At 36.3% G+C, this 24758-nt stretch overlaps 2 protein-coding genes across 27 annotated transcripts in view; one reads left to right on the forward strand and one right to left on the reverse strand.

Annotated features, from left to right (window-relative positions):
* The window catches only part of LOC117995295 (coiled-coil domain-containing protein AGAP005037), a 173887-nt gene that overhangs the window by 68042 nt on the left and 81087 nt on the right, over positions 1–24758 (forward strand). For 24 of the 26 annotated variants that reach the window (XM_069508886.1, XM_069508888.1, XM_069508887.1 and 21 more), the window contains 6 exons: positions 82–233; positions 1272–1376; positions 2872–3037; positions 4262–4460; positions 9084–9237; positions 10189–10260. In XM_069508886.1, the coding sequence (XP_069364987.1) occupies positions 82–233; positions 1272–1376; positions 2872–3037; positions 4262–4460; positions 9084–9237; positions 10189–10260 (848 nt within the window). The remainder of the gene's footprint in view (positions 1–81; positions 234–1271; positions 1377–2871; positions 3038–4261; positions 4461–9083; positions 9238–10188; positions 10261–24758) is intronic. The other 2 variants (XM_069508874.1, XM_069508880.1) reach the window with 2 other exon arrangements.
* b6 overlaps positions 11108–24758 on the reverse strand; it is a 38330-nt gene continuing 24679 nt past the window's right edge. The window contains exons 4-9 of the mRNA XM_034983287.2: positions 19835–19955; positions 17098–17191; positions 15887–15980; positions 14754–15398; positions 13471–13649; positions 11108–12155 (exon numbers count right to left, since the gene is read on the reverse strand). Of these exons, the coding sequence (XP_034839178.1) occupies positions 11982–12155; positions 13471–13649; positions 14754–15398; positions 15887–15980; positions 17098–17191; positions 19835–19955 (1307 nt within the window). The 3' untranslated portion in view covers positions 11108–11981. The remainder of the gene's footprint in view (positions 12156–13470; positions 13650–14753; positions 15399–15886; positions 15981–17097; positions 17192–19834; positions 19956–24758) is intronic.

The following is a 24758-nucleotide window of genomic DNA, read 5'->3' on the forward strand; positions in this document are numbered from 1 at the left end:
GTAGTACTGATTAACAGATATTTTATAAGGATTCCTTATTACCGTTTTGGTCCGGAGCCTTACAAAAAAGTTTTTTACCAGGGGGGTTATCTGACGGAGAAGCGAGCCGAGGGCCGACCCGCGGACGTTCAAGCCGGAGAGAAGATCCACGCCGACACACACTGGCAGGCAACCACAATATCTACATGCATCACCACCACCCTGCAGCACATATCAGTACAATTGAGATCGAGGTAAGGACTTGAAACCACACAAAGCGCAGCGGTAGCGACGCTCGTTTCTAATGGGGATCCACACTGCCAATTTATCCTGACAGGTGGCGCCATAAGTGAACCAGCCATAGAGTAGTATCATCTCTGTGACCGGCTTTATATAATTAATAAAAAATATAATTTAAAAAATAAAAAAATTGTCATTTATCTACTTTATTTTTTTTTAAATTTCATGGTAGACATTTCGGTTTGTTAAAGAATGTTAGTGGTAGCAATAGAAATACGTATTCTGTAAAAAATTCAACTCACACACTTATGTCGATGTGATACGCACATAGGACCGACGGATAGTCAGAGTCGAGTTATAGAGATAAGTTTTTTGATAACGACTAAAATTCATCTTTATGGGCTTTGACATACAGTTGACATTGGTATACTGAGAACAAAACACGAACAAGCGCGCTAAGCTTGGGCGTGCTTGGGCGCAGTTGAGCTCGCGACGTGCTTGCATGCCAAGGTAAATACAGCTTAGTTTGAGTTGCTGTCAAAAAAGACACCGCTCATAGGCCCTGCCGGTTTGCGTGGCACCATACTGTTCCTGCATTGTTTAATACCAACACGTTATCGCTGCGGGTTTAATGGGTCTAAAACCTAAGCATCTCTTATTTTCCGTTCATAATATTATATTTAATTAAGAAGAAAGCGGCAACCTTTGAATTGAAGCCATACATTGGTTTTTCATTATCCATGCGCCATTATTAAAGAGGTAAGGCTATGACATCTTTTGCCGGATGTTTTGAAATACGTATCTACTGTACCATAAAGGATATCTATGTTACAATAAGGTAGTATGTAGATACAGTGGATAAGGAAGGTAGGAAAATTATTTAGGTACCTATTCACAATTTCAATTTTGTTTGCTTTAATATGTTGCAAAGATTTAAACTTTATTTTATTATTGATTTTTATTTACACCATTATTTTTTAGGAATTCGAACGCTTTTAGCATGGCTTCCCGTAGATTTTATGTTAATTTTTTTTGTTTCTATATATATCTAGCGTAACAACAAAGCGCACGCCCTCGTGAACATGGCCGAGTATGCGACAGTTAACAAATATCGCGACATGAAGACGAACCGAAGTTTTGGTCCACGAGTGAAAAAGGTATAAGTACACTTATGGTCTAAGAGCCAGCGCGTGCTAGACCTTTGTTATTTTATAAAAGCTGACATTTTCTCCGCGTATTGTCCCCGACACAAGGATGAACGATCAGCCACTATGTAGTTTGGATCATGGTGGCTTTGGGAGATAACTTTTTATATTTTCATCGGAATAGTATTATAAATCACATTACGCATTGCCAGACACTTTGCGAAATCAAAGTCAAAGTCAAATGATTTATTCAGAGTAGGTTACATGTTACTCTTACTATTAGTCAAAATTGTTAATTTTGAAGACGATAATATAGTGCTCATAATTAATTACGAACTTAAAACTAAAGCTACGAGGGCTCCAAACGTGCCCAAGTCTGAGAAGAGTTCACAACAAACTGTAGTATGGTGGCAAACCCCTGTCACACCCTTAAATAAGGGTACCACCACCCTTAAACTTTTAAGGCTCTCTAGCAGGAGGTTGCCATGATACTAAGTCTCTGACAATGCATGACGTAGTTTCTAATACTATTCCGAAGAAAACATAAAAAAATTGGCTTTATACTTTGACGTACGATCCAAACAAACATTCCTCTCAGTGTTGGGGACAATAAGCAGATAAACTTTCAGCTTTTATAAAATAACGAAGGTCTGGCACGCGCTGTCTCTCTGTCTATCACTTTTTATTTTTACTGCGTAAAGATTTTTTTAATTTGTTCTACAAAACATTCTAAACGCACGAAGCTGATGAATTCGGACTGTGACGTCACATGGATTGAAATTGTAATGTATTTCACTGAGAAAACATGGGCGCTTACCAATCCGTGTGACGTCATTACAGCTTATGATCCTAAAAAGATGGAGGGCAGCGTTTACGCGGCGAAATTTGAAATGCAAAATTTAAATGCACTTATGGATCGAATCAATTTTTTGTAAATTTTTTGATAGTTTATTATAACTTTGTGATTAAATTAAGACACTTTTCAAATAAAGGGCACAATACCCTATTGCTCGTCACACAAATAGAGTTGCCAACTATATATTTTTATTATTTCATTTCAATCTTGTAGTACAAGCATATAAAAGACTCCCCAGCTTTCATTATTAACTATCCGATGCCCGTAACTTCATCTGCGTGAATTTCGGGTTTTAAAATACCGTGGGAACTCTTTGATTTAGCGGGATAAAATCTAGTCTATGTCACTCTCTTTCTTTACCTATACCCATGCAAAAAATCAGGTCGATCCGTTGTACCGTTGAGACGTGATTGAAGGGCTAACCAACAAACAAATACACTTTCGCATTTATAATATGGGAAGTTATGGTTTATAAGTTTTATAGCTCAACCGGTAAAGGAGTGGACTGAAAACCGAAAGGTCGACGCGACGGTTCAAACCCCGCCTGTTGCACTATTGTCGTACCTACTCCTAGCACAAGCCTGACGCTTAGTTGGAAAGGAGAGGGGAATTCGTAAAAAAAACACTTATAATTTAATGTATTATTTGTAGCCCCACATGACACACTATCCGCAAACGAACAATGCTCTATTTGACGATGACCCCGGTGTTATGTCGGAGGTTGAAACTTCTTCTACTGGCTTCCGACGCGGTGGTAAACAAAGATCTTCACTACCAGTGGTGAGAACGCCCAGCAAAACCCTTGAAAGACCTTTGGGTGAGTACGTTTTTGTTCTGAAATTCTGATCCCGAAATTCCGAATAGCCACTAAGGCTTTCTCGTTGCGATAGCCAAATAGGTTCGGACTTGAGCCCGCTCTGCTCCAAAATATTTGTTAGTTTAATATTTTTATTAGAAAACATTAGGCGCGCTATACTCTTAACTTAACTTATGTTATACTCGTGTATTTTGAAAAACCGGCCAAGTGCGAGTCAGGCTCGCGCAACGAGGGTTCACTACAGTCGTATTTTTTCGACATTTTGCCCGATATTTCAAAAACAATTATGCCTAAAAATAAATAAAAACCTGTTTTAGAATGTACCGGTAAAGCCCTTTCATATGATAACCCACTTGATATAGCAATCTTACTTTGAAAGTCGAAAATAGCAATATTTTTTCATGAACACATTTTAATTTTTTTTTGTGATGTAACCACTAATTCACGGTTTTCAGATTTTTCCCCTAATGTCTGCTATAAGACCTACCTACCTGCCAAATTTCATGATTCTAGGTCAACGGGAAGTACCCTGTAGGTTTCTTGACATACCGACAGACAGACAGACAGACAACAAAGTGATCCTATAAGGGTTCCGTTTTTCCTTTTGAGATACGGAACCCTAATAAATGGGTCAGTTTCAAGTTGGTTGGCCTTAGGTTTTTTTAGTTAGACTTATTATAAAATTTGTCATAAATCGTTTAGACGCACAAAGCCAAAAACGCAAAAGGTTACGCACTCATCCGATCCGAGTCCGTGAAAATACGTTGCGAAATGGTCATTGAACTATTTGTATGGTAGCTTACGCACTACATCCGACTTCCATCATTCGATATCTCTCCGTCATCCGTGAACGTAGATTGATCGTAGATTGTCAAAGATATCCACTGAATAACTTGGATTTGGATCAGAAATTAGATTAATGGGTAAGCAATATCCGGATTCGGTATGAGATTATTATATCTATATTTTCACGCATTTGGATCGGATGAGTGCGTAATCGCTCTTAGGGCGTTTGTGCACTCATCCATGAAATCGTGGATTCCATAAAAATACGTATCGAATGAGTACGTATTTGTATGACGGCCACACGGATACGAACCGAATACCAATGAGTGCACAAACGCCCTTACAGTTGTGCGTCTAAACGTAAAAAATGTGACGAACAGGTGAAAATCACAGTTGTAGCTAAATACAAAATTAGTAAAATATGGCTGTTTTGGGCAGGTTTAGTGTTTCTCCAGTACCGAAGCGAAACGAAGCGTGCACTGTTACCCAACGAAATTACCTCAATAGACACTGTAAAGGCACTTTTTGTACGAAGCTTCCCGAAGCAGTTGACAATGCAATACATGGACAGCGCGCATGTTAAGATCTACATTCATGATTCGTCGAAGGATATGTTTTATGAATTAGAAGATGTCAGGTAACTACAATACATTTTATCGCTATTTTTAAGACAAAATAACATTTTCTCTTTGAAGTTTTTTTTTTACTAAACAGACATTACACTTGACTGCTAGCACGCCAAAGTAGGTGATAAGGTGGAGCGCACTTGCATAGAGGGTGCCTATTTACTCTTCTTTTGATGTTGTATTGTATATTATAGGTAATCATTGGTTTTCTACGAAAAAATATTTATTATCACTTAATGAAGCAGCAATGTAGAAACAACCAACGTCAAATGTGTTTGGTAGCTATAATTCAGTGTTAGCACACTTCACAAGAGTTATGAATCTTGTAACAGAAGCTCGATCCTTCACCTACACTGGCAGGCATTAAATACAGGCTATGAATAGGTATGTGACACTGGCCGTCCAGCGTGACAAAGAGTTTTAGATATTTCACGCAAGATTTCACGTCAATCCTTGTGCTTCAAATACTTGACTGATGTTGTTTCAGGATTGAACCGAGAGCTCACTGCTCACTCACTTTAGTTTACTCCAACTCACTGAGAATTCCAACTTGCTAATTTATACACGGCAGCATTCATTATTTTCACGACGTACGTAGGAGTAAAATCTTTAATCATTCCAGAGGTGTTGAAGCAAAAACACTTTTGTGATAATAATGTTTTACGGTCCAAGTAAAATAATAATAAATAAACAAACGTACATAAAATCAGGTCGAATCGGACACTCAGTGGGCATTTGAATATTATTAAGGAAATAGTAGGTAGTTTGACGAATTTATTATTTTCGTTCATGAAAATAACTTTAAACTAATATAACCTACTCATTAGTAAGCGGCGTCATTTGTTTTTAGTCATTAAAAATGCTTATGTCTTGTATATTGTCCAGAACATGTCCAGAAGTTATGTATATCAGCTGATTTAACAAACTGTTCGTAACTTTTAATATTAAGGATGATTTATGCTAGACCGTGCCGGGCCCGAACCGTGTCACGTCCGCGATACACAATGGGAAATATTTTGTACGAGGTCACATTAGACCGTGCCGTATCCGAGTCTTCCAAGCCTCGTTTCATCATATAAAATTGCCATCCGTGGATCGTCTGCGCGTCGGACGTGCCTCGACCCGGGCTGGGCGGCGCGGATCCGGCACGGTCTGGCATAAATCATCCATTATGGGGGAAGGTGTAATTATTATTATGGGGATGAGGGAGGTACCGGACGGCGTTGCGCGGTAGATGCCTGCTGCGGCTCGACGGGCTGACGTACATTCCAGTTCAGACATTCGACGGTGTTCCCAGCTGAAGGGATCTCGCGTAAAGTTTTAAATTAACTCTCTCGTTTATAAAAATGTCGTTTTCGAAACCGAGAAAGGAAGGCATATATCATATACATGATGAACGATGCCCGTAAGTAGAATTTTATTAAAATTTTACTACACAACACAGTTAAAATCTCGAGTTTAAAAGTTTTTATTGCACGCAGAAGTATTGGAAAGTTCATTTACTTACATGAAAAGTTTCATAAATGATAACAAAAATTTAGGAATGAATGACAGAATAGTTTATTTTGTTGAATGACGATTAAATACAAAAATAATTAATACTCAGCTGAGTTTGTTATAGGTTTCTATAGACTAGGGCGAACTTGGATCCCACTCAGCTTTATAAAATTTTTCTTCTAACTTTTATAATTATAATCACCCGGATGACAAATATTCTTTTTGACTTTTAAATGTGATCTTAACTTAATTGGGTATTTAAAATAAAACTAACTATCATAGTTATTTTGATATTAACAATAAACCTCTACAAACAAAGTCAGTTTTGCGGTTTGTTAACAAAAGTGATTCTTACCGTTTTACTTTTCTGTAGTACAGAACCCTAGGTGCGCGGGTCCGACTCGCACTTGGCTGCTTTTTTTTAACCAAAGAGACCGATGGATGGAGATATCAAGCAGGCAGACACACTTTTGCATTTATTTTTACACTAACAATATGGATTTTTTTTATTATCGTAGACGTAGAATTCATTTTGCTGATTTTATTTACAGGACATGTTTTGTAGCCAAATTAAAATATCTGTAAGAAAGTGGCATACGAAGGAAAAACTGAGGAAAGGCTATCTATGAAACATTGCTATTTTATTGTAGGTGTTTTATTTTTTACTAGCTGATGCCCGCGACTTCGTCCGCGTGGATTTAGGTTTTTAAAAATCCCGTGGGAACTCTTTGATTTTTCCCCGATTTGCTTCCCCGGGATGCAATTTATCGCTGTACCAAATTTCGTCAAAATCGGTTGAACGGATGGGCCGTGATAGGCTAGCAGACAGACATACAGACAGACGGACAGACAGACACACTTCTTTCGTATTTATAATATTATAGTATGGATTTGAAAAGAACGGAACGGCTAGGGTATATTTTTCTTGTTTTTTTTATTTTAACTTTTCACCAAAGAGTCGGTAGCTTCTATTTCCGTATTATAATAACGCTAGGTTAAATATGGAACTTTTGAAATAGGAATGGTTGGTAGGCTCTATCTTGGGACGCATAATAAATTGCATGTTACTAAATTTGCCAAATATTATGCAACCAGTACAAAAAATTCTGGCCTGTAACTTTTATAATAACTTCAAATGTCATTTGAAGCAAAAGATACAAAATACAAAAAACTGGTTTTTGCTACTTTTGAGTTACGCGTGCTACTTACTTTTGACGAGACGACGTTTAAACATGAGACTTTTGAATGTCCAATAAAAAATTATTCAAGCTACATGATCGCTAATTACTTATTGGCCTCAAAAGAAATCGTGAGAGAATAAGTCATAGTATAAAGTCAAATTTTCATTGGAATAATATTAGAAATCATGTTATGCATTGCCAGACACTTAGTACCATGGGAACCCTCTACCAAACAGCCTTAAAGTTTAAAAGTTGTCAGGGGGAAACACGCAGATAAACTTTCAGCTTTTATAAAATAACGAAGATCTGGCACGCGCTGGCTCTCTGACAAAAGATCAGAGTTACTCACATGACTCCATCACCTGATGGAGAGAGCTATGCTTGGAGTTTCTTTACGAGATCAAATCAGAAATGAAGGGATCCGTAGAAGTACTAGAGTAACTGACATAACTCAACAAGTTGCAAAGCTAAAGTGGCAACGGGCGGGGCACGTGCTCACATTATGACATAGTTCTAAGAACCAATATACTATAGATTGGGTTCCCAAAGATCTGAACTGGCAATTTCGCACCAACGACGACGGTTTATTATCTTAAATTCCGAAATTTGGGTTTTTTACTGTCTTGATTGATACACCACTAGGCAAAAAAGTCCTCAATCATTCAACCACAATAATTCCCAATTATTTATAAACTTTACGTTCGATTTTACAAACTAATTTTTTGTATAATATACCTACTAGTACTTATGAGTGTATGGCTAGTTCTTATTTATTTAATTATCTTCATTAAATATAATTAGTAATAATTTTATACAAATAAACTTTTACAATAGTCAAATGCATTTCCACCTGGTTCGTTACCACTTTTTCTTTGTCGATTCTTGATTATCGTCCATCGTTGGACATAAGCTTCCTCCATTTATGGCCAATCTCACCCTGTAAGCTGTGATAGTCTACTTGGTCAAGACGCCCGGCTCCTATTTGGGAGCTTGGGGGCCCGAAACCGGGCGCGCATTTCTAACTTTCCGGAGTTATGTGCGTTTTAAGCAATTAAACATCACTTTCTTTAACGGTGAAGAAAAACATCGTGAAAAAACCTGTGCATAAGAGTTGTCCATAATGTTCTCAAAGGTGTGTGAAATCTGTTAATCCGCACTTGACCACCATGGTGGACTATGGTCAACTCATACTAAGAAGAAAATTACTGTGCTCTGTAGTGAGCCGGCGATAGGCTGATCATGATGATGATAATATTTTTTTTAAAGTGTCTTGTTCGAAGTTGGGCTAAAGCAAGAGATATATTTAATCGCACATAATCTCCGAAAAGTAAGAGGTGCGTGCCCGGGATCGAACCCCCGACTTCCCTATTAGGATGCGGACCTCTTAATCACTAGCCTATCATGGCTTGTTACTTATTTATTCAGCATGGGTTTAAAATATTTGTCTCAGTTTTCTGTCAAACAATTTTTCTCGACCATCGCGGCTCAGCTAAAATGAATTAATATCATGAATTTTTTCAGCTAAAATGAAATATCATGAACTTTTTTCATTTTAATAGAATTTTGATTTTAACTTTTCACCAATCGCTTCCAAATGGAACTGATTTAATTTACCTATATATTGGGAAACCTTTTGAATCTATAGGATCGCTACGGAGTTAATTGAATAGATAGTGCGCTGTTTCGACGATAGAAAACACCAATTCACTTAATGTTTTTATTACAAATAAAAATATATAGGTGGGTACATCTACATCCTAAATTCAGATTTCAGATTCATTCGTGGTATGCGCTTATCGGAAATAAGCCACCCCTTTTCTGTTCCAAGCTAGATAACAGCTGTCTTGACTTGTGGTACAGCGGAGTACGAAATAAAAAAGCGAAATCGTCAAAAATTTGAGATAGGACACGTTGCCAGTTTACAGTTGATATTTACTTTATTATTTATTTCAACAGGGCGCATTTACGGGATATTCGAGATAGATCAGTACTACGACTATTTGAAGCCACTGACATCGGCGGAGGAGTGTTCCCGGGGGCTGTGGGCGTAGGATCTGTTCCAATGCCACCGGGCGCTGACGGTTGTTCATCTTCAATTTGCTGGGACCAGGTTTGTAAAAAAATCGTGCTGTAACCTTTAGGTGCGGTGGTGTAAAACTTTTTTTTTACCTTTTTTGCAACGAGTTAAACAAAACGATTGTGTGCTATATTAATTAAACTTTACGCGGCGATGCGAATGTTCTCGCTCGCACGCTCTTAGCTCGGGTCAATGGCCGTGTGCGAAATTTAAACCAAGATTTTCAGAGATTTTGCTTCGACAGTTTTCACCGGCTGCTTTTAGTAAGGTTGCATATTATGAAAAGGCTTTTTAGGTAATTTTTACACGAAAAATGTAAAATGTTGTGTCTCCATTCCAAACCTGCAACGTCGGTCACCCATCTATTTACCGTCTTAGAACTCGACAGTTGTTTTGTTGATATTCGTTCCTTTGCGCTGCGTGTCAACATATTTTCCAAATGACTTGTCAATGAAAAACGTATGTGAAGAAACTTTCTGAAAATCATAAATTCTTTACTGTTTGAAACTAACTCAGTTTTCAACTTTGTTGTTCAACTCGTTTGAAATTTTTAAATTAAAATGCCTTTTATAAATATTCTCAGTAATCATGAAACGTTTTAAAAATCTGTGTTTCTATTATTCAATTTTAGTTTCTATTATAGGATTTGCTAATAAAATGAGTTTAGAATCTAATATGATACTAGTTACCCGCCAAGGCCTCGCACGGGGAGCCTACCTTGTGTTTCTAATGTGTTATATTAGAAATGTTTAGAATGACAGTGAAACCTAAATAACTATACATAAATTTATATCTAAAACTATATATCTTACATAAGTATTAACTATACTCTATCCACGACAGGAGCTAGTACTTATTAGATTTTTGTCTCTGTCATTTGTATGGGATTATTTGGAGAGAGCGCTATACTAACTTCTTTCCATAGATAGAATATATAATAGTACTATGCATTTTTCATTTAGCGTCTTTTTTTCTGCTTAACAGGATCAGAATTACTTCAGTGAACCGGAAATTGATTCGGACTACCATCACCAGCACGTGCATAACAAAAACAAGGTAAGTTCGTACAATAAGTTTGATGTGATTTCCAGCCAGAGCCAGAGCCAGTGAAGCCAGAAAAATGCTTGATAAACTTAAGCACAACATCAACATCTTAGATAACTTAAAGGTCTGTGCTAAAAGGATCATCATCATCATCAACCAATAGACGTCCACTGCTGGACATAGGTCTCTTGTAGGGACTTCCACACGTCCACGGTCTTGCGCCGCCTGGATCCAGCGGCTCCCTGTGACTCGTCTGATGTCGTCCGTCCACCTAGTGGGGGGTCTTCCAACGCTGCGTCTTCCGGTGCGAGGTCGCCATTCTAGCACCTTGATATAGGATAACAAAACATATTTTTTTCAACGTTCTATATAAACCGCTAAGGTTTTGAATTTCCTTTCGGCGTCCGGTTTCCTGCCACGTTTAAATGTCTTCAAGGCAAGAGTGAATAGGCATATTCTAGGCAAGCACGCTCCAACCTAGATCTTAGCTTCCGTAAAGCCTATTTTGTAGAAACAAGATACTTCAGCGATTAGTAATTACACGTACTTACTTTTTTTAGGAGGCTTCTGCCAGTAGTTATTTTCACCCTACCGGCAAAGGCGTATCGCCAAGCGTTTTCGTGTTCTCTTAGAAGTTAAATAAACACGCCTTTTAGCAATGCCTTTGAGCAAATCGACGATAACGGAAAGTTCGACAGTCTTCCGGCGTCTTCGCAGGTAAGTTTCCATACATCCTCTCTATATTCTAATGCACTGAAATCTTGAAATAGTTGTCATTGTCTTTGGATTTTTTCATTTATATCCACAGATGTCCTAAAGTAAAGTGGTTTTTAAAAATCTACGGAATTTAAAACACGAATCCTTTAAATTATTTATTAACTTTAATGGTAACAAAAAATCATGTCGATCTTAAAAATAAGTACTTATACAAATGACAACGATAGTAGTCGACGCTAGATCTTAGGGCTACAATAAATAAAATAACATGAGATGGCAAGGTATATGAATACACTTTTCTTCCACGAACTAACCCAATTATAATTTTAAACAAATTTACGCAAGTCATTAAAAGCTCTTTTAAAGTCTGTAGGTACTTACTTACAATTTAATCTATATTTTTTATAAAAAAGCTTTATTTATACAAAAAAAATTACTTAATTGGCATTAATAGACTGAGTTAATATAGAGTCGTATTAATACTAACGACTACATAATGTTATTAGCTGAGAGGATGAAAATCTCTTTGTACAATTCACTCCTCTACGAGAATTATTATCTAGTGAAGCTTCGGACAAAATGAATCATTCGTGTGTTTGCGACTACCTAAGCCAATGTAAACAAGTTCACGAATTAATTGGCGCAGTCGGCACGAGCGCCAACCGCTTTGAGCGGTATTTGCCTTACTTTGACTGTAGCAGCGAAGCATAAAATATAGAAGCATTTACACGCTCCATTATGACATGTTAACGAAACCTCTACCGTGGTGGGCGGTGTATTTGTACTCTACCACACCCATCTCCAATTCAATGACTTCTTAGCTTCCAATTTGCAGCGGTCAGTGTCACATGACACCCTGTACAAATTAGTCATAAACGTGTGCTTAATTTAATTGGTTTAAGTTAAATACTTGAGATAATGGTCTCTGTTTTCGAATGAAACTTGTTACAAACGCGTCTTCTATGTTTTATTCTTCGCTGGACCGAAGCTTTTTTTCACTTTATCTTACAAAGTAATTAAAACGCTCGGCATATCGGCAGACCTTTGTAATAATGAGCACCGCTGTAAAGCTTTTTGGATGTACTTCTCCATGAAAGAACAAGCGCTTTCTTAAAAGGCTCCGGTGTGCATCCGCTGCATACTTGCATGACCGCCTTTACTTCGGCCTCCGCAGGCTCTCTGTCTTCTACCTGCAAATAGGAAAACAGAATAATAAATTAATTTCTTCGAGTCCAAACACACTAAAGGTATGATTCCGAACCACGCTGCACGCAGCAGTGCTGCCCCAACAATGCTGTCGCGGCACTACTGGTCCTTATACAATCTCTATAAGCTTATATGAGATTACATTCCGAGCTAGGCAGCAATGTTCCGCCGCGACATTGCGACCAGTAGTGCCACGACAGCACTGTTGCGGCAGCACTGGTGCGTGCAGCGTGGTTCGGAATCATACCTTTAAGTGAAATCATAATCTTAACATAGATCGCCTGCGACTTACGGCCTATAATATAATAATAACTAGCATTCGAAAGAAGCGTTCCAATAAGAAGGGAATTTCAGAAATTGGATCCGAAGCGCAACCGGAAACTTGGGAGGCTTAAATAATAGTAGCCTATGCTCGCGACTTCGTCCGCGTGGACTATACAAATTTCAAACCCATGTTTCACCCCCTTAGGAGTTGAATTTTCAAAAATCCTTTCGTAGCGGATGCCTGCGTCATAAAAACTATCTGCATGCCAAATTTCAGCCCGATCCGTCCAGTAGTTTAAGCTGTACGTTGATAGATCAGTCAGTCAGTCAGTCACCTATTCCTTTTATATACCTACCTTTTTAGATAATTAGTTTTATCAATAACTAGAATTTGATGTACCTATAAAAATGGCTTAAACTTATTCCATTTAAGATATTATATTCTTCTTACTATTCCCGAGGTTGGTGTTGTGGATAGATTATAAAATATTTCCCTTATAAAAGTGGTTTTACTTGATCCGTGATATTCCGCGATATTATCTGTGCGTGATTAGATGGAAAAGCAAACTAATTGAAATTCATTTTATACTTAGTGGAAAATTAATATCACTTCTATTACATCTAAATATTATACACAGGAAAAGTGTAAGAGTGTGCAGTAAACTTCGGAGTTAGGAATGTGCGTTTTAAGCAATTAAATGTGACTTAACGGTGAATGGAAACATCGTGAGGAAACCTACATACCTGAGTGCTCTTTATAATATTTTCAAAGGTGTATGAAGTCTGTCAAGCTGCACTTGGCCAGCGTGGGCCAATCCCTTCTCATTCTGAGAGAAGAGTCGTGACCAGTAGTGTGCCGGCTATGAGTTGATCATGGTGATGACTATCACACAGGAAATCAATTTATAGACTGAGAGAATGGTGAATAGGCGGTTTTATTGCGAAAGCAAATTCTTAGAGACAACCTTTAGTGAAAGGATTAAGCTAACTGGAGCACGATTTCAATTATTTGTAATATTATTTTAAAAAACTTACACTTGCTCTTTGCATATCTTGAATAGGTAGATTTCCGACGGCGCCAGCCAGTCCATCTTGTAAAGATTGTTGAAATATTATATCGTCTTCTGTTTCATCAAACAGATCGGGAGTCAGTAGAGCTTCATCGACGATAGACCCATCTGACAGAGCTACCAGGCCACGCTTATCTTTTCTAGCTGTAAATCAGTATAAAATATTTTTTATATTGTCACATTAATACCATAATTTTCTCAAACTCCTCTCAAACTGGCCTCTCACTCTGAGAGGAGACCCGTGCTCTGTAATGAGCCGGCGATGGGTTGATCATGATGATGATGATGATTGCCATATTACAAACATAACGATAATTACACTACAAGAAAGAAGGAGAGGGTATTGAGAGTGCGCTCCATACAAACGAAGTTTAAATATTTTTCAGCCAAACTCTATGAAGTAGATGCACTAACTACTTACGAAAATGTAAAAAACTTACGAAACTAATAATATATGTTATGTCTGTGGTTTGCCAGATTTCGTTAATATTCGAGTGTGTAACTTAGAAACTAGGTGTTTTATGGATGTGACTGATGCTGAGTTCACAGGTCAACTTTCTAATATGAAATAACAGTTGCGCTAAACATTACTATCAGAAAAGCAAGTTATCGTGACCAAAAAATACGATAGTGATACAGAAAGGAAATAGGTACCTACGTAGTTTTACTCGTGTTGTTATATACAGATTGGTCAATATTCGATTGTGTTATGGAGCAACGCCTGTTTGAAGAATTATATAGTGGCTCATGGTGTTATAGTTATGAGTAGTTCTAGCTTTACACATGTTTTTTTTTTTTTTTTTATAAAGAATATTATGTTAATTATAATATTTATTATAATTAAAGAATATTATATTAGTTATGTAGGTTTAATTTATTATTATTATTTGTTTTTTATTTTAGTTTATTTTGTTTGTTACCTCAGATTGAGGATTGATCTCTAAAGCGTTCAATTCGCTGCAGCGATCAATCCTTAATCTGAGTATAAGTTTATAAGTTAGAATATAAGTTTACATACATAAGTACAATTTAATACGTAGATTCTAGTTATTTTTAAGGAGCGCCAGCTCGCCAACAAACTGGCTCACCAGTTTGGCGAGAAAAAAATAATGTAAATATTTGGTGTACCTACGCTTGTTATAAAAAAAAAATGTGAATTATGTGAACACTAACGAGAACTTCGATTGTGTGATGAGATTGCTCCAAAAACTAACAGTAATAGTAACCAATAAGTAAATATATACTAACCGCCGCTTAATTCTTCCGCCAGTTCTATTTCAGGATTATCTCTCTTATCGCGTTTCTTTGAGTCTCTCTTGAAAACGTTGTGCCCAGATGTATCATCGATGTATTGAACGTTAGCTGGATTTATTAGTGACCCCGACAGAACAACAGTAGTTCCCTGTGATTGTCCAAAAGGCCTAGTTTCATATCTTTGGCCTTGTTCAATTTGGCTCACAGATATTCCAACTAGTGGTACTTGAGGAGCGGGAAGATTTCCATTAATATGATTTGACGTTGACACGGGCTGTATGCTGTTAAGAAGCTGCTCAGATACTAAACGGTTGCCCAGTTGGCCATTGACGTATTGTTGTTGTAGTCGGTGACCGTTCGGAAGTTGAACATTGATCATATTTGGTTGAGCAGGGCGTGCCAAATTAAGGTTGGCCGGCTTTTGCAGTTGTCCTGCGATCAGGAAGTTTCCATTGCCAATAGGCGTGGGTATAGGTGGTGGTGGTTCCGTGGCAGCTGGAGTTGAAACCTCGGATGGCGTGCCGTCGTGTTTGAAATGATGCGCATGATGATGTTTGTGATCTCTGTGGGCTTTACCAGCCGTGAGCGCAACGTTATACAACTGAAGCATAGTAATTTCTCCAACAAATCCTGATTGTTCTGAAATAAAATAATACTCAACATCACTTAAAAAATCTCATACATAATAAGTAACTACTAAAATTGTAAAGGAAATGGAATGTGGTATGCATTTCCGGTCGAAATAAGATGCACTCAATTGCTGGCGAATTTCCAAAAACTGTGTCAAGAAACACTATCTGTTACTGTAAATTTTGTAAAATATATGATTTCTGTCATATATATGTACAGTTATATACTATTTGTTTTAGTAGGTATTATATTGATATAATATCAATCCATACCAATATTAAGTATAAATGCGAAGGTGTGTCTGGCTTTATGTCTGTCTGCTAGCTTTTCACCGTTTTGAGCAGTTCAACCGACTTTGATTAAATTTGGTACAGAGTTAGCTTACATCCCATAGGCGACTTCCAAGGGATTTTTAAAAATTCTAAATCCTCGTGGATGAAGTCGCGGGCATCATCTAGTGGGTATATAAATTTATAAATAGCAGGCAGCATACATACTTAAAATTGGCTCAGAACCATCTTCTGTGTACAATAAAGATTGTTCCTGTCCGGTGATGATCGTACCGCCACCCTTTATTACATGGCCTACGAGCTGTGAACAAAATATATTTTTTAAGTAAAATTTTGGAGGCATCAACTATAAGCCTATGTAAGACAGTCAGCTTTTCCTGATTATAATATAATAGATATTAAAAAGAGTAACTAAGTACGTTACATACGCGTCGCAATTAAAGACTTAAAACACCACATTTGGATCACATTTGTAGATAACTATCTCTCCTGCTCTCGTGTGTTTTATATCTTCTGTCTTCTTCAATGAAAACGGGTTTATATGAATCATCAAGTCATGTAATATGAATGTAATATATCTATGATACATTTAGTAAGACATTTTATTCATTACCATTATTTAAATTTAAATTTCATTTGATTTAGATGATATTCTATGAATAAATAAACTATGTCTAATGTTAAATACTAACTTAAAGATACTAATCTAAAAGTGAACATCTTAAAAATTTACTTAAACAATGAAACTAAAACTAAAACCTTAAAAAAACTTTAGTAAGTGTAGTTTTGAAATAAAAAATCTAAACACCGGAGAAAGAAACCCATATTATAAAAACTGCTTTTGTATAGGTATAGTCCGTACAAAATGACTCCTCACGCGCCATCTTAACTCTATGGGCCAACTGTCATATCAAAAGTACGGTTCAAGTTGTACTTTGACATGAAAAGGAGATGTTTCAAATTGTGCCACATACATGTACGCTTTCTTAAAAAATTGAGAAAAATGCCTTTATAGTATATAATTGCGCTGGTGATGCATATTGCATAAAATTTATATCGAACCGGTTTTATTGCGCCTACTTCAATAATAATTAGAATATGCAGAACGCCTCTTCACCTGTCCTTTACTTTAAAATCACTTGACGTCCATTCGACACATTGACATAGGATATTCGACGTCATGAAAATTTCAACGTTCGCATTATATATTTCACAAGAATTCAATGGGGCATATTTTAATAATAATACCTCCATACCTCGTACGTTCACAGGGCAAACCTGAATCTGAAAGATTGAAGGTTTCAGGCCCATCCATGATACTAACTACTATCTATACTCTACCCAGCACAAGCTTAATTATTTAAATTGAAAAATAGCTTAAAATATCATCCTTCTAGTGCGATCCGGTAAAAACTTACTCTATTATGAAATCCTCGGCCCACTCGCTCAGCGTTTACCCAAATCTGCCACTCTCCAGTTTTCCCGTTCCATGACTGGCATGAGTGGTACCACCTGCGACATAAACATGCGTTTGGTAATTAATGTAAAGCAGCAATACCAATATTTAAAAATTCACACCATTTGCATCAATACCATTCATTATATTATTATACTAGCTTATGCTCGTACTTTGTCCGTGTGAACTACATTAATTTCAAACCCCTACTTCACCCCCTTAGGGGTTGAATTTTCAAAAATCCTTTATTAGTGGATGCCTGCGTCATAATAGCTAAAATAACAATAGTTAAAACTTTTCTATAAAAACTTTTCCCCCTATTTTACCACCCGTTAGAATAGAATTTCCTAAATTGACTTATACAGATTTTTTATAACTTAAAGCTAATAACCTAAATGTCGATTTTCATGTCTCTAACTTCATAAACATAGGCCTTCATACAACCTTCGACCCCCCCCCCTTTCACATTCCCCCTTTGACATTTACTTCCTAGAAAGAACTTACCTTCCAAATTTCAAGTTTGTAGGCTTTATAGTTCCTGAGATTTCGTGATTAGTCAGTCAGTGAGTGAGTGGTATTTCGCTTTTATATATTTAGATGGAAAGGGGTCATGACTCTCAGTAATGTGGAATATGATGTAGATTGAAATATTTCGGCTGTCTCTTGCATTGAACATAATAATAAATAATCGTTTACGTATATTTATCGTTTCCAGGCTGCTTATATAAAACTTACAAATTTCATTGTAACAATAGGTTTACGCAGAAGTTCTTCAAAAGTCAAACCGTCTCCGCAAATGCAATCTACGAGATCATGCATGTATGTAAAACGGAAAGTTAAGTACGGAAATATTTCAAGAGTTTCCTTTGTTTCGTTTTCAGTAAAAGTTTTGTTGACTTTGTAAGGTCGTATTTATTAACCGTAAAGTCTTTTGTTTCGTTTCCACTTGCAAAAGAAGTCACGAGCCACGAGGGATTCATTCGATTACATTTTCGAATTTTTTTATCAAGTGAGACGGTAAACAAATATCGCAACCTCTGTTTGTTGTGAAATTTCACATAAGGTTGACAAACCATACGAAATTCTACGCTAAATGCAATCTATTTCATTTTACGAAACTGTTTTTTTTTAAAGTTAACTGGTCCCGACTTCATTCTGTTCATTCAATTTGTGAAACTTTTCTGTCTTATAGTGAAAAACTTCATGCAAAAAAAAACCGGCCAAGTGCGAATCAGACTCGCGAATTAAGTTTCCGTAGTACAATTGTATTTTGTCGACATTTTGCACGATAAATCAAAAACTACTTACTAGATCTCGTTCAAACCAATTTCCGGTGGAAGTTTGCATGGTAATGTACATCATATATTTTTTTTAGTTTTATCATTCTCTTATTTCAGAAGTTACAGGGGGGACACACATTTTACCACTTTGGAAGTCTCTCGCGCAAACTATTAAGTTTAGAAAAAAATGATATTAGAAACCTCAATAGACCTCAGAAGACCTATCCATAGATAGGTATGGGTTTGATGAAAAAAAAAATTTGAGTTTCAGTTCTAAGTATGGGGAACCCCAAAATTTATTGTTTTTTTTTCTATTTTTGTGTATAAATCTTAATGCGGTTCACAGAATACATCTACTTACTTAGTTTCAACAGTATAGCTCTTATAGTTTCGGAAAAAAGTGGCTGTGACATACATCCAGACAGACAGACAGACATGACGAATCTCTAAGGGTTCCGTTTTTTGCCTTTTCGGCTACGGAACCCTAAAAATGTGCTGAATCGAGAACCACCTCCTTTTTGGAAGTTGGTTAAAAATCGCAAGTTTCAAGTCTTATCGCTGTTAATTTTACAATAACCCACACTGATGTTTCACTAGATATAGGCATAAATTCACACTTCCTTATACTACTTACTACTAGCTTATTCCCGCGACTTCGTCCGTGTGGATTATATAAATTCGAAACACCTATTTTACCCCTTTAGGGGTTGAAAAATCCTTTCTTTGCGTATGTCTACGTCATAATAGCTATCTGCATGCTAAATTTCAGCCCGATCTGTCCAGTGGTTTGAGCTGTGCGTTGATAGTTCAGTCAGTCAGTCAGCTTTTCCTTTTTAGAGTTCCGTAGTAAATAAGGAACCCTTATAGTTTCGCCATGTCCGTCCGTCCTTGGTTAATCTCAGAGACTATTAGTGCTAGAAATCTGTAATTTGGCATGGGTGTAAATATTAATCACGCCGACAAAGTGGTGAAATAAAATTGTGATAAATATTTTTTTAGGGTAGAGGCTCCCTCCCCTACATGTAAAGTGGGGACGATGTTTTTTTTTCTCGTCTACCCCATAGTGTGGGGTATCGTTGAATAGGTCTTTTAAAAATACTTTGGGCGTGGAAACATCAATTCTCGATTTCTAGATCCGTTTCTAAAATATGATGTTTTAAAGTGCTAATTTTTATTAGAGTCAAGTGCCCCCCCTCCCCCTCTATCAGCCAAATATTAGTATATAGGAACGTGAAAAAATTCACAGCAGTAGTATATATAATCAATTTTAAAGGAAAACTATCATGGCTAAGTAGGGTTCACAGGTTAAGGAGTTATATCTGTTTTTCGAGGTTAATTGTGACTACGGAACCCTACACTGCACGTGGCCCGCCACGCACTTGGCTGGTTCTTTTTATATATAGAAACTATAAGACTTACGTGTTGAGCTTGAGGGGATAATTGAGTCTAAAATACGTCTGTCCGTTCACTGCCGTGCTAAAGTAGCTTGCCTCTTCCGTATTTGATACCATCGCGGAGATCTCCTTCGGGCTGTCTCCAACTGAAATAACAATAATATTTTTTACGAGATATTTCTCTGCGATTTATAGCCTCATCTGGTGACAGAGGGCCTGGCTCATTTTTTGCGCAACGGATCAACCTGGCTGTCTAGCGTGGAAATGCAGCTAGTATTCTTGACACCATTCCACACGGAGATGATTTGTAATATTAAAAAAAATATATAAGACATTAAATAAACCGATCAAGTGCGAGCCAGACCCGCGCACCGAGGGTTTCGTATTTGGGTATTTTTTCCGACATTTTGCACGATAAAACAAATGAAAAACTGTTTTAGAATTTATAGGTAATTCCCTTTCATATTATGAGACCCCACTTGGTAGGTATAGTTATCTTACTTTGACAATTGAAAATACTAATTATTTGTTCATGAACACATTCTAATGTTTTTAATGATTTTCCTTTAGTAGTACTATAAGACCTTGCATCCCGGGGAAGTCCCTAGGCTACTTTTTATCCCGGAAATTTGAAGGGTTCCCACAGGATTTTTAAAAACCTAAATCCACGCGTACGAAGTCGCGGGCATCAGCTAGTTTCTAATATTTCATAAAATAAGTTTTTTATCATTTATAAGCTAGATAGAGCTAATAAGCATGCGTTGTAATGAGATTTACGCGCCACTATGTGTCAGATATGACGTCAAAAATAGCGCGCTTAGCGAACAATCTACCATAAGTATCGTCTAATGTCGTGTAGTAATGGTAACCATTCCTACATACATAATATTAAGGCTGGGCCAGATACACGCGGAATTCGCTTCCGCTGTGGATAGCAAAAAATAAGAAGGTAGGTATATGCAATATTCTTATAACTGTTCAAACCTTAGCGGATAAAGCTATAATGCATATTGCATGGGTATTGCAGATTAAAACCTGCATGACTGAGAGTTCTCCATAATGTTCTCAAAGGTGTGTGAAGTCTGCCTATCCACTCTAGGCCAGCGTAGTGGACTATGCCAAGCCGTTCTATTCTGAAAAAGACCCGTGCTCAGTTGGGTACTACTATGCCAGCCATGGGTTGATCATGATGATGATGCCTATAGGTATATTTGATTTGTTTCGACGTTACGATCGCAAACGTGACTGTTCATGTAAACAAAATGACTCAACTAATTTTTAACGTTCCGTACCTCAAAAGCCAAAAGGAACCCTTATAGGATCACTTTGTTTCTACTATTGGTTCAAGTTCTCATTCGATTTTTGTATTTCTCATTTCTGACTCTAATATTTTTTTATATTTATAAATAGATTGTAATACGACGACCAATTCATTTGGCTTTGGGAAAACAACCATAACAATTTCAGTGTGTATATGAACAGACCTTTAACACGTAACACTATTATCTAAATGAATATGTAATATTGGGCGGCCACGAACTCAAAGATTGCGTTGCGATAATGTAGCTTCTACTAAATTAATGTTATCAACTATCTACTTATTACACCAGAAGTAGTCGTCCTATTTCTTCATCTATGTTACAAGCACAGAAACTTGTTAACTATACTCTATACTATAAAGTTTATAATTGGGAAATGCCTGCAATTTAGGGCATAGTAAGAAAGCAATTTCAGTGAAAGGGACTAAGGAGTTAGGAAATAAATCGAACAGTATCATAAGGTGTTTACTAATCCATACAAATATTATGAATTTGAAAGTGTCTATGTATTACCTTTTTACGGCATACCTACCTATTCAACTGATTTTGTTAGGACCTAGACACCTTTTTATCCTTGAACGTCAAAGTCCCCACGGGATTTCTAAATGCACATCCTCAATAACCGATTTTAACGAAATTTAGTAGGTGTGTGCAGGTAGGTAGATAGCTTGCATCCCGGAGATGAACATAAACTACTTTTTATCTCAGAATATTATGAAGATTATCCACGGGCTTAAAATTAAAACACTTAAACCCACGCGGATGAAATTGTGGGCTTTGTCTAGTTCTGAATAAATATTTTGATATATTTTTGTCTTGAAGCATGATTTCCGTATATTTTAATCCATAGAATTTATCTAGAGGAAATTTTCAGGATTTTAGTACTAAACCTTGTTGTTGTTATCACTGAAGTGATATCATACCTACCTGAAATCCGAGTGTCATTAATATATTTAAATTCAATCGTCCGAATTTGAAATCAAAATCGCTGAAATACTTTTTTGGTAAATAATTCTCAGTAATAGTTTCAATCATATTTACAGAAATTCATGACAGAACTCGCTGTATTTATTTGCTCTATATAATAAACTAAAATGTCAAAAGTACGATTTAGTAACTACCTAACTGGTATACCGTGCTTAGGTATGTATTATATCGAATTGTAACAAAAAATTAACAGGGATATTTTTCTTTCATTTTCTTCATCAAGTTTTTTACGAAGTTACGGAACTATTTTGAATTTCTTCATATTTTAGTTCGTACAAAACCATTAAAATAATATTAAATTTAAACCTGAGTGGTAACAATAAAGTTTTTATTTAAGTAGGTAGGTACTTGTCGATATACCGTTTAATTTTAAAAGCCAAATGCATTTAAAAGCCTAATGATGCCTCCGTTAGTTACACGATCAGATCGGAGGCTATTGATTAAAATAAAAATATAAAGTAACTTCGAAACGAGGTGAATCGAATATAAGGTAACTTTTTATATATGTTGTGTGTTGGTGTAAATTAATCATAAGAATGGACAAATAAATTACTATAAACAATCATCAGTACAGGTATTTTTTCCAGAAATTTATTTGAATTTATTTTGAACTCTTTAATTGCCATGGGATTTTTAAAAACCTAAATCAACATGTATGGAACCGCGGTTACCATCTAGTATCGTCATGAATATTGAGCATACCATAAGGCCCCAGGTAAAGGTTACTTGCTTCTACTAAATTAAGCTCCTCAGAGTACAACGTGCCTCGGTTAAATCCGTATAATAGCTTCGGTCACGACTTAAAGCTAAATTGTGCAATTGGTAGTGCAACTGTCGCCTACATAATATTGAAACATGTTCCGATAAGTAGGGCGAATTTATAATATGAATAAATCTGATCTGACGTTCAACGCATGTAGTAACATGCAATGTCGACTTGCATACCGGCTGTTCACATCTTTGACTAAAACCATAGGTACGTGTAGGGCGTAGGACGTATTGTCATACACATATCAAATCAATAGAGATTGCTTGTTGCCTTCGTTTATAATTTTCCTAGCAACCCGCCTAGACTTTTCCCGCGTAGCTGGAGAGGAACTATTCCACTATAGTACATTCTTTTCGGTTCACGAATGATTAACAAAAAGACACAATAAAATATGATCATTTCACCAAAAACGTTTCAAAACTAATCAGTTCCCAAACGTCATATTCCGCAAACATATCATTTTACAAAACATCATTTGAAAAATATATATTTTACAAATTTATTACTTTGTAATTGTGCTAAATGTTAAAATATCATTTATAAATTTGTTATTTATTATTAAAATTCGTAGATTGGAACCGTAACTACTCAGTGATAAAGGGTGGGTTTTTTGCTGGTTCTTCTCGATAGGAACGGCATTCCGATTTAATTTTTTTTAATATAATTTAAATTAAATTATTTGACGATTCAAAAGCACTTGTACCTTTCCTTGTACAAGTTCACTCGAATAAAAAATATTCTTTTCTATTCCAATTAACACAAAGAGAAAAAATAAAATTTAAAAATACAGAAAGTATTTGATAGAAGCTAGTCCTGTCCTATCATCTATTAATTATTATTTTATGAATTTAATTTATAAGGACTCTCGAGTTTCAATAACGCTAAGTCTTGATAAAACGGTAGATTGAAAATAATTGGATCCTCTTCGAAGAATTGCCCCATAAAGCTTCTAGTAAACGTTATTAGGATAATATTTCCACATTATTTGATACAATTCCTTTTTCACAATTGAAAAATATGTTTTATAAAATAAATAATTACTGTACAAATCATGCCTGCATGATTGGTGCCAAGTACCACCACCACCACGACCACCATTACACCATTCCTCGGGACCGTATACTTTCTTATTATATCTTAGCGCTATAATTTCCGCGCTGGACAGCCAGGCTGATCCTTTGCGCAAAAAATGAGCCAGCCCTTCTGTCACCAGATGAGATTATTAATCGCGGTGAAACGTTTCGATCTCCATGGCCCCGAGGTCATTATGTTTTAGTTTTGTTTTTGATAGATACCTACTTATATAAACAAAATAAATAAACGTACTGTAAATTAGGGCAAATATCGGAATCAAGTTCTTTAACTGTTTCCGTGCCCAAATCACTAAACGAGCTCAGAATTCGTATCCACAGAGGTGTGGGAAAAAACTAAGAATTTAAACTTACCTAATCACTTTGAATGTTGAATAAATGTAAAGCATAAGATATTTCAAAGATTTTGTGGAGGATATACAAAAACTATACTATTTAGGCTCTGCTTTGGTTTAATTTACTACTAATGGTCATAAAAAACATAATGAAAAACTAAACTGTAAAAAGATTTTCTTCGTAATGAGATTATTTTGTCATTTCAAACAGTGCAAAATCAATATGGTTAAAACACAATTGTTGGAAAAAGGCAATAATATTTGACTTAAAATCTGGGCTTAAAATAAACATATACACGTGTAGCTTCTAAGGTCGATTCAGATATTATTGAAAAATGGATCTCCTCAACGAACAACAGCTAATCTCTCGTAACTTTTAGGGTTCCGTACCTCAAAAGGAAAAACGGAACCCTTATTGTATCACTTTGTTGTCTGTCTGTCTGCCTGT

This window comes from Maniola hyperantus, chromosome Z (assembly GCF_902806685.2).
Source record: "Maniola hyperantus chromosome Z, iAphHyp1.2, whole genome shotgun sequence".
NCBI classification, from domain to species: domain Eukaryota; kingdom Metazoa; phylum Arthropoda; class Insecta; order Lepidoptera; family Nymphalidae; genus Maniola; species Maniola hyperantus.